General features: G+C 49.5%; 1 protein-coding gene across 6 annotated transcripts in view; it reads right to left on the bottom strand.

The window, feature by feature from the left end:
* CTIF (cap binding complex dependent translation initiation factor) overlaps positions 1-11,246 on the bottom strand; it is a 273,428-nt gene that overhangs the window by 197,368 nt on the left and 64,814 nt on the right. For 4 of the 6 annotated variants that reach the window (XM_012745339.3, XM_012745341.3, XM_012745338.3 and 1 more), the window contains exon 3: positions 6,564-6,614. The exons of the other annotated variants lie outside the window; for them this stretch is intronic. In XM_012745339.3, coding sequence (XP_012600793.2) covers positions 6,564-6,614 — 51 coding nt within the window. The remainder of the gene's footprint in view (positions 1-6,563; positions 6,615-11,246) is intronic. 6 annotated transcript variants of the gene reach the window in all.

Here is an 11,246-nt window from a genome sequence, read left to right on the forward strand (position 1 = left end):
TAATTTCTTACTTCTGATCATTGTCCTATGGTTATGTAAGATGTTCATATGAGGGGAAGCTGAGTGACAAGCGTACAGGAACACTCTGTCCTATTTTTGCACCTTGGCTATAAGTCTAAAATAATTCCCAAACAAAAAGTGATACACATGTATGCATGCATATGTGCACATACATGTATACATGCATATTTGCATATACATGCATGCACACCTATGCATGTATACATATTTATAAGTACCTATATACACATTTTTGAATAATAAACACACACAAATGTGTGTATGTATCTATGGACGGATGTATATAATGTTTCCAGTGCTGTGAAAACAATCCCTCTGCTTTACACGCTGAAGTGGTTTCTCCTCCCCCAGGTGGAGCCTGGCTGACAGCGTGGGGTGGGGGTCAGCTAAGGCACACGGTGTCCCCTGGCTGGGGACAAGACAAGGTCACATGTGCACTCCTCATCCCATCCTAGGGCAGCCTCTTGGGAAAAGGCTTCTCCCCTTCCAGGCACCCCAAACACTTCAACCCCAGCTGCACACCACCGAGGTGACATCCCGCAGCACGGTGACTCATGGGTGGGCACACCTCCTCCTGGCTCAGCATGATCCCGGGCAGGGTGGGGCTGGGAGCCCAGCTGGCTCCTCCTGGCACGAGGACACAGAGGCTTCACTTGCGTCCGTACGCAACCTCACCCCCCTTGGAGAGCTTTCCAAGAGCAGTTCCCAGCTCCAAGGAGACCACTCCACTTCATCCAAAGTCACCTGTAACTTTCCACTGGCCACCAAACGCCATGTCCCGAGTGCCTTCTGTCTGGGACTGGCAAGAGACCCCTTCTTAGGAGAGGTAAGACATGTCACATCACAGCCATGCAAGGAGAGGTGCGACCGTGCGGCTGAGATGAGGAAGACTGTGTTCTTGGTAGGGGCTTAGAGGAAGGAATCCATGTTCCTTCCAGCCCAAGATTCCCAGAAAAGAGTGAGCCCGAGCGTGTCAACAGGTGCAGGGGAGCAGCGGCCACTGTGGAGAGATGACAGCTGTCAAGCTAAAGACGTCAGAGTCATCTCCTCCGCAGACAGGGGTGGAAGGCTCGGTCGGGGAGGGCTCGCCTGCTAGGGAAGGCTGAACTGGTGGGGGAGGGGGCGAGGAAGCAGGTCAGGAGACGAGGCCACATGTGTGGGCCGTCAGCCGTGGGGGTGCAGATGGAAATGGAGAAATGGATCCGCGAGTGTGGGCAGACAAGCGGCAGGTGCAGAGGGGGCTGTGCCCCTGGGAAGGGAGCGAGATGATGACGTCCACAGAGAGCTGTTCCCGAGACCTAGCAAGGCTGGGTCCAGGCACAGTCCCCGGGCAGGAGGAGGGACTGTGGTCCTGGGTGTGCAGCGTCCATGGCACCCAGGGAGGGACTGTGTGAATTATCACGGTTGTCCCAGCAAGCTCTACCCACCGCAAACCCCTGGCCAAGCCGCAGCCCCAGGGGTGTCCCCCCCAGGGCCGCTGTCCGAACCACCTCCACCAGGGACACGTGCTTCCTCCCAGGTCCTCTGCAAGCCCTCCCTTCCCTATTCCAAGTTCCTTCCCCGTCTCTGCCGGGATGCTGCTCTCAATGACACCACCTCCTGCCAACACTGCCTCTCTGAGCCAGCACCCGGAACGTCTCCAGACGCAGACCTCCACAGAACCTGTCCTGACCCGTCTGACAAGAGTAATAACAGGCAGGGTCCCGCCTCTCCAGACACTCTCCTCGGCCCGGGCCCAGCCCGAAATCCCACACGGAGAACACTTCTCCTTGCAGGCCGACAGCCTGACAGCTTTGAGCCTCCTTAACCTGCAAGTCTTCTCGGCGGGTAAAGGTGATATCTTACGTGAAAGGTCATTCAAGAGAAAGAGGCAGGAAACGTGGGAAGTGGTTACATACGCGGACAGTGAACATCGGATTCACAAGCGTGGTTTAGGGCCTCAACTGCACCTGTTATAATTTATGCCTGAATTTAAAAAGCTGGAACACATATGACACAGGGTTAAGATTTAATAAACACGAGAGCACAGATATTTGTTCTGCACTCAAAATAGAAGTTTATTCTATTATTGCCTGCTCTTACTAGTATATTTTAAGTATTTTACAGCAAAAAAAAAAAAAACAATGAAAATAAGCCATCATTCATTTGCATCCCAGAAGGGACAGCGTTTTAGGAGAGGCTGGGGAAGACCACAAGGCTCCGGGCGTTGGAGATGGAGGAGTGAGGAGGGAAAAGCTCAAAGTTAGGGGTGGCTGAAGGTCCTAGCCCTAAACTGGGCCCACTTTTCAGTGGTGTCTAAAATTCCCCGCAGGGACTGGCCCCACCAGATATCAAAGTACATCATCAGGCTAGAGCCAAAGCAACGTGTTAAATCAGTACAGGAAAAGAAAAGCAGATCAACTGATAAAGCCGCATCCATAAGCAAATTAAAGTTCAAATGAGAACTTGGTATATGATAAAGATAGTGTTTTAAATTGGGGCAAAGGAGAAGTTCACTGATAAATACACAGTATTGAGACAACCAGCTAGACATTAAAGAAAAAAATTACTCTAGATGTCTACCTTACACTATCCAAGTTTTGAACTCTGTCAAAATGACATAAAAATTTTAAATGTCTATGTGACAAAAGAAGTCATGAGCAAAGACAAGTGGGAAGCTACTTGTGACATGTACAGCAGCCCCCTCTTATCCTCAGGGGATGTTTTCCAACACCTCCAGTGGACGCCTGACACCGCAGGTAGCACCGAACCCTGTGTACATGACGTTTATTCCATCTGATAACTGAGACGGCCACTAAGTGACCAAGATGACGATGGATACCCTAGACAAACGGATGACAATTCACGCCCTGAGCAGGAGAGGGTGAGACTCCATCATGCCACTCAGAACAGCATACAATCTAAAATGTATAAATTGCTTATTTCTGGAATTTTCAATTGAATATTTTCAGACTGCAGTTGAGACTACACGTAACTGAAACCATGGAAAGTGAAACTACAGATGAGGGGGGACTATTGTACGACAAAGGAAAAATCACCAGAATATACAAAGATTTCACTTAAATTGAAGTACTATTCTAAGCCCGTTAGAATACTGTGTTCACATTGCCTCCTCGTGGCACCCTGCAAGCATGGAGACCGAGGGGGGGTGTGTGATTGATAACTTACCCAGGGATGAGCAAACCGCATAAACAGGTGCAATCAAAGAGCCAAAAAAAAAAAAAAATGACAGATACTAAATGCAATGAGTGATCACCTGTGATCTTGGATCACAGATCACAGCTGCATTTTTTTTTTTTTGCTATAAACAATATTATTGGGAAAACTGGTGAGACACAAGGTCTGTAGATTAAGCAATAGTATTATATCAATGTTTATTTCCTGTATTATGATTATATAAGAGAATGTCCTCATTCTTAGCAAATACATTGAAGTGTCAAGAGATAAAAGGGCATCACATCTGGAACTTACTTTTAAATTATTCAGAAAAAAGTAATATATAAAAATTACATATATATATGTCATTATAATAAATATTTAGAGAGAGAGAACATGGGTGCAAAGGTAGTAAAATGTTAACAAACAGGCAGAAATTTTTTGTGTTATTATTGTAATTTCTATATACACTTGAAATTCTTTCAAAATAAAAATTATTTAAAAGGTCACCTTACCCAGGGCTTCTTAACCAAGGGTGTGTCAGAACCACCCAGGGGCTTATTTCGAGGGCCTGCGAAGGGTCTGAATGGATGGGCGTGTGGTGGGACATGGCCTCTGTTTGCAAAACCTGCCCCACGTGGGCACTTCAGAATGTCGCCTGATGCCCCCATTCCCCTGAAGGGGACCCGAGGCTGATGGGGGAGGTGGCTTCCTCACAGCCTCCCAGAGCCCAGCCAGAATCCTGCCAGCCTAAAGACCCAACCCCTCCAACAGAGGACACTGCCAGCTTCTTCCCTTATCCTGGGGACAGGGCTCACTGCCCAGGGGAGGAGAACCAAGACGGGCAGCAGGACCCGAAACTGCCTGGCAGCTCCATCTCGATCCACAGGGAGCCTCTAGAAAAGACTATGGTCAGGGGACAGGATGCTGCCCATGGCTGAGATTTGAGAGAGGGAGAAGGGCTTTTGTTCCTATCTTAAAAAAAACAACGTTCCTGGTGCAGAGGCAGCTTAGCATAGTGATTAAGAGCTTGAGTTCTTGAAGCACACAACCCTGAGTTCATATCCCAGTTCTGCGGCTTACTCTATGACACTGGGCAAGTCACTTCATCCCCAAGACGAAGTTTGCCCACCTGTAATAAAAACAGATCTACCAAAAGCAGAGAGGGTAAGTATATGGCACCTGGAGACAGACCCCCTGGGTCAAACCCCAGGCTTTCCACGTACTTGCTGTGCGACCTCGGGAAATTCAATCAACCTCTCTGTGCTTCAGTTTCCTCCCTTATAAAATGGTGATGATAACAGCATCTTCTTCGTAGAATTATAAAGAGTAAGTGAGTTAACATGTGAGAAACACTTGACACAGTCTCCTTTGTTAGCTTCTCCTCGCCTCCCCAACGTCTTAACTTATGGCTCAATCTTTGACCTTCTCTTCCAAATTTCCTCACTTCCTGGGCTTCAAACACCATCCATATGCTGATTATTTACAAATGTGAATCTTGAGTTCATTTCCCTGCTCCAAACGCAAACCCTGCACACAGACCGGCTGGACCAGCATCTCTGCTAAGACGCCTAACGATATCTATCACCTTTCATGTCCCAAACTGAGCACTTGACCTTTGCTCCCCAAAGCTGCTCTTCCGGAGTCTTCCATATCGCATTTCTGGAAAGTCTATCTTTCTATTTGCTCAGGCTAAAATCCTCAGGGTCAATCACGGTGTCAGCATCTCCAAAGTAGACCCAGACTCCAACGGCATCTCAGCACCTCCACGGCGGCCACACTGCCGAATCCCCACCACCTCTCCCTGGACCCGTGAGCTGGCTTCCTGGTCTCCTGCTTCCTCTCTTTTCAGCTACCCCCACCCCCAGCCGCCCGCCAGAGCTTAGTCCCCACACAGCGTCCAGAGCCATGACATTCGGCCGGTCCTCTGTGCCCCTCCTCTACTCACATCCTCTTCCTCCTCCTCCTCTGTCCCCCCACGTCTCTCCCCCTCCCACTCAGGGCAAGGCCAGGGTGCTCGCTCTCTAACATGCTCCTCCCGCTCACTCTGCTAATGACGAAGTGGGGCACCCCCACACTCCCACTTTGCCCCCCGTTCCCTCTGCCCAGATGCTCATCCCCAAGCTGCCCACTCTCTCACTTCCTTCAAATCTTGGCTCCTATGGAGCCTTCTAGGCCCAGCCTCCACTCCTACCCACCTCCTGCGCCACCCAGCCACACAGCGCCTCCTAACACTCCACTGCCTTCTCTGCCAGTGTCTGTCTGTCCCCATGAGAATGAAGCCCTAAGAGGACAGTGATCACCACTGTTCTGCTCATGGCTTTTCCCCCAGAGCCTACAACAGAGTCTGATTGAATAAATGTTAGCCCTAATTATATTGTATTTTACTACTTAGCCAAGAGTAAGTACCTGGCAGAACACGAGCAGATTTCAACAACTACACTTTATGCTAAAAACCACCAAATGATGTCTAGGAGATCATACTAAATAAACAAGCAAGCTAAAACTTACATAAACACTAGAAGTACAGCTTTATAAAACATGCATAAAGAAAAAATCCACAAAAATTACACTAGTTGTCATAAAATGATAGTGGGTTTTTTTTCTATTTGCCAATTGTTTCTGTTTTTCCAAATGTTGCTTTAATGAAATAAAATTTTAGCCTATTAAAAAAAAATGGCCAGTAATCAAATTTAAAAGCATCCAAGCTCACTAGAAATCAAGACAATGCAAATTAAAATGACAAGGTGTCCCAACGCACTTTTGCCACTGTGACTAATGGCACAGCCATTCTGGAGAGCAATTTGGTAACAGCTATTAACTTGAATTCTACTGCTCAGCGTCTACCTGAAGAAAGACTTTTATTTGTGCCGAAGGAGGAATGTCCAACAGAATGCACTTGAGTATCATGTATTTCCACGGGAAAATTTAGAAGTAACCTGAATACCCATCATTAAATGAAGGGTTAAATAAATCCATACCACGGACAAGTGTGCAGCCATTACCCAGAACACAGAGGATGTACAAACCCAGAAAGAATCCCTAGGGCATATGGTTAGGTGAAAAATTCAAGTTACTGAACAACATATCCAGTGGCTACGATATCTGATTTTGAAATAATGTATTTCTATGAGTCGTCTATATGTCAGTAAATGCATTAAAAATGGTGAGGAAGTTAATTCATCAATTGGCTGGCAGGTAGGGGTAAGGCAGTGGACTGAGGTGGTAACTCAGGAAGATTTTATTGTTAATATTCAAATTTTCATGCACCATGAGAATGCATGCATAAAGTACTCATATGATTAAAAATAAAATGTTTTAAACAAGGGGAAATGCAGAATAAATCCCCCATGCCCAACCACCCTGCAGTCCTCCTATGAACTCACTTCTTCTGTTAAGCCTTTCATGATGGGTGGTCCACCATTGAGCGCTTCCTCCTGCAAACAAGATGGTGGGGAAAATGGATTTAAGGGCAGGAGGAAACGAAAAAATGGGATTTTAAAAGGGGTGAGGGAATGGTGAAGAGGGAAGGCAGAATGAAGGAGGAATGTGAAGGGAAAGAGAAGGAAAAACATGTTAGCAAAAGATATTCAGTCAATCGGAATGCTCTGACCCTACTCTACACATCTCCATCGTTGCATCTCTCTTTGAAAGATCACTTTGTCTAGGACACAGGGCCATGGGAATTAAAAAAAAAAAATCATTTCACATTTTCAACAAAAGCCAGGACTTCCAAGTGCCTGACAGCATCAAAAAGCACTATCGGAGTTAGCTTCACCCTCCCTGGCTCTGAATTTGGCCTGTTAACATGAATTTATTGGAAACCATGCCTCCATTAAACGTGTCTGCTCTTCACAATGTCCCCACGTTCCCTCCTTCCAGGAGACTGCAGGAGGAGGCAGCTGGCCAGGGAGGCGCGAAAAAGGAGACAGCCTTGCCCCAGCCATGGCTGCCAACCTCAGCGGGACACCAGACTCACACCAGGGCCTGTGAAAATGTCAGTGCCCAGGCGTCCCCCGTATTCAGCCGGGTGTCCGGAGACGAGGCCCGTACATCAATATTTTCCAAGGCTCCCTGAGGCTTCTGTGTTCAGCCGGCGTTGCAAACACTGCTCTACAGCTTTGTCTCGACGCATGACAGCACCCACTACCATTGTAAGTACCAAACTTCTCCCCACTTGTAACGTCCTCGCTTCTTCCCCGAAAGGTTTGTGGTCAATGAGATGTGGAGTCCTAATGCTCTTTCCATAGGAAACATTATGTATTCGCCGCCCAACACCCTACCCATTGTAGCCTACACCCAGCAGGAAACTAGAAGTGAGTAGGGTGGGGCTGGGGCTCCCGGGCCCACTCAGCCACCACTGAGCAATGTGGTTTGGCCATTGTCCATCTCTGTGCCTCAGTTTCCTTCCTTTAGGATAGGGCTATAATCCTCTTCCTCCTAAGGACAGAGCGAGAACTTTCTGGATATGACTCTGGGGACTTGGGATCCACTGGAGAGTAGCTGCTCCTAAAATATGGGGAGGGGTATAATTTTAAATATGGTATCCAGAGAGTGTTGGAAACTGCACATACACATTCTCCTGGCTACCCACATTTGGGTGCGGAAGATCCATCTACCTATCCACCCGTGTTTTCTTTCCAGCTGTTCCTGAGGGAGGGATGGGGGTGGGGCACAACTGTAGAAGCATCATGTGAGATGTTTTCTTCCTGGAGTGTTAACTGTCACTTCTCACACCCTAAAAAGTGACCTCACTGCCTTGAAGAGCAACATTGTTCTCCACTCCCTCAGGTTTCTCAAGGTTTCCAAGATTCTTAACGATTTTCCTTTCCCAGAAGATTCAAAACATCACCGCAGACAGGCAGACAGACACATTCTCTGAGTGTTTGGTTTTGTGTTCTTTTATTTTTTTATTTTTTGGTTTCCATTTAAAATAGTCACCAGGTTAAATAAAAACAAACAAAAGTGACTTAGCAGAAATATTTCCCATAAGGCTGTGTCCTAGAGACTGGTATTTTTTAAAGAAGTGTCTCATGTAGACACACATCTGACCTTGGCCTTGCTCTGAGCTGGCCACAGCTGTCCCCTGCTCTGGAGTCTGTCCCCTGGTGTGTTTGTGAGTGTGGGGGCAGGGGAGGCAGGGGTTCAGGAGGATCGGGATTGAAACGTCCCTCCTTTCCGGGTCCCGGAATCTTGCCAGGGGTTTGGATTCTTCAAGGGAACTCTAGGCCAGGTACAGTGGCTCACGCCTGTAATCCTAGCACTCTGGGAGGCTGAGGCCAGAAGATCGTTTGAGCTCAGGAGTTCAAAACCAGCCTGAGGCCGGGTGCGGTGGCTCACGCTTGTAATCCTAGCACTCTGGGAGGCCGAGGCGGGCGGATTGCTCAAGGTCAGGAGTTCAAAACCAGCCTGAGCGAGACCCCGTCTCTACTATAAAAATAGAAAGAAATTAATTGGCCATCTAATATATATATATATATATAAAATTAGCCGGGCATGGTGGCTCGTGCCTGTAGTCCCAGCAACTCGGGAGGATGAGGCAGTAGGATTGCTTAAAGCCCAGGAGTTTGAGGTTGCTGTGAGCTAGGCTGACGCCATGGCACTCACTCTAGCCTAGGCAAGAAAGTGAGACTCTGTCTCAAAAAAAAAAAAAAAAAAAAAAAAAAAACCAGCCTGAGTAAGAGCAAGACCCTGTCTCTACTAAAAATAGAAAGAAATTAATTGGCCATCTAATATATATACAGAAAAAATTAGCTGGGCATGGTTGCGCATGCCTGTAGTCCCAGCGACTGGGGAGGCTGAGGCAGAAGGATCCCTTGAGCCCAGGAGTTTGAGGTTGCTGTGAGCTAGGCTGATGCCACGACACTCACTCTAGCCTGGGCAACAGAGTGAGACTCTGTCAAAAAAAAAAAAAAAAAAGGAACTCCAGAGCATGGGGAAAGTTTAAAGAATGCATCCAATGTCACCAGTGGTGGTGGTCCCCATACTCCGCCTCACAGCAGACATTGGTTTAGAAGCCCCTCCTCAGTCTTGCCCCCCTGCCACACAGATGTGGGTGTCCACGTGTGAGTCAGGCCCACTTGATCCCAGCAGCAGGAGCCAGAAGCAGAGGGCCCAGACCGAGGGCACTCCACCACCTGCCCTCCCTCCCAAGAGCTTGGTAATCAGTCATCACCAGGAGATCAGAGGTGCCGGGAGGGCCCCTCTTTCCAAAACTGTCTCGCAGATGGCTGCTCTGGGCACAGAAATTCCACCATCAGCAAAGCATGCCTCTGGGTGAAGCTTCACAGCTTCCTGGGCCCCTCCTCCTGTAAAATTGCATTTTAATTTTAGCTGGAGGAACTTCCAAGGATACCCCACCGGAGGCCCCGGGTTCCACACGGTGGGGGAGGCAGGGAGCACACGCCAGGGAGCTCCAGGCCAGCCCACGCGCCCGTCCACGGGGCCTGCTCCCAGGGAACTCAGCTCTCGGATGCAAGAGTTGGGTCACCTAGTTCCTGCCCTAAACAATGCAAAGAGGCTAATTTCTCTTGGAATTTTCCAATTCATCCTGATCATGATACTCCAGTCCACTCCAGGTTATAATATTGTTAATTGTACAATAAGGATAGCTTAAACTAAGAAAAGAAGTTACAAAAATAAATTAATGCACTGTTAGATGAGACTCTTGCCACCCTCCTTGCAATCAGTCGTAGACCACGATGCCGCCACCCCCACCTCGCTCTCTGCTCTCCTTGAGGGCTCTTCTCCTGGATCACAGCCACCCTCTCCAACGTTCTGTTTTGTCCTTTCTTGGCAATTTTGAGACCCATGACCAGCTCTCCTCCTGGTCTTCCCTGTCCCCCAGGAATTCCCAAGCTCATACCCAGCCTTTCCCTGGCCACCTACTCTTGGATGCCCCGTCTTCTAGCTCAGTCCCTCCGATTCCCTCCAACAGTTCTTGGGCTCACCAACCCTCCAATACGCTGACCCTTCCAGCCTCAGCATCCACCGCCCGCCCTGTGCCCACTGCCCTCCTCACCTGGCTCGGCTTCCAGGCTATACCACCACCATCACTCCCTCACCTCCCTCCCCCTACACCCCCCCCCCCCGTGTCCCCTCTCCCTGCACCGTACTCCCTGGAGAAACGTCAATCCTGGCTGAAGTCATGGTCATAGCTCTGCACCTGCCTCTTCATGGCTGAAAGCAGCTGAAGAACCCACAGCTAAGCTGCAGGGGTCATTTTCAATGCGAGGCTGCACATCCTGTGGATGACCCCAGGGGCTGGGGACAGGACAGGCCTCCAGCAACCCTCCTCCTGCCCCACCACTCCCCACAACAAACACACATGTCGCTCCTATGCGTTCCCAAATGCCACCACGTCTCTGCCCTTCACAGCTGAGCTCCTCAAGGCGGTCAGTCGTGCTATACTCCTGTCTCCAGTCCGTCTCCTCTGCTCTCCCTTGAGCCAACCCAGCCAGGCTTTCACCCCCACTACCCAACGGGGACACCCCCGTCATGGTCTCCACTGCTCGGACAGCCATTCTCAGGCCCGACAACATGGCCTGGCAGCAGCACCCCAGGCAGTCCCCCTCTGGCTTCCTCGAAGGCCTCCCCTCCCCACTCCCATCCCCTGCCTTCAGCACCCCACGCTGGCTTGGCCATCCTCCAGCCCCAGTGCTCCCTCTGGCTGGCTCCTCCTCACAGCCCTTCTTTCTAAAGTGGGGCGACCCCAGGTCCCATCGCCAGGGTCCTACTCTCCCTGTCTCCCTAGCTCTAGCGCCCTCGTCCTCTGCCCCAGCACCCAGCCCCCTTGCTGCGCCTGGACCTCTCTTCCAGCCCAGCGCTGTGCACGGGCTGCTCCCTTGGCCTGATGCTCCTGCCTGGCTCGCCCCTGGCCTTCCTTCCGTGACATCGTCCCTGCCTAGTACACTTAAAATTGCAAGTCCCTCCTGCCCCTCCTCACTCCCTGCCCCTTCCATTTTCTTGCTTTATTTTTCTCCATTGCAAGGATCACCCACTACTAGAATGTAAGTCCCACGAGGGCAGAGCGTTTTGTCAGCTTCACTCACTCCCGGACGCACCCTTTG

The sequence above is a fragment of the Microcebus murinus genome, chromosome 17 (genome assembly GCF_040939455.1).
Source record: "Microcebus murinus isolate Inina chromosome 17, M.murinus_Inina_mat1.0, whole genome shotgun sequence".
Classification (NCBI taxonomy): Eukaryota; Metazoa; Chordata; class Mammalia; order Primates; family Cheirogaleidae; genus Microcebus; species Microcebus murinus.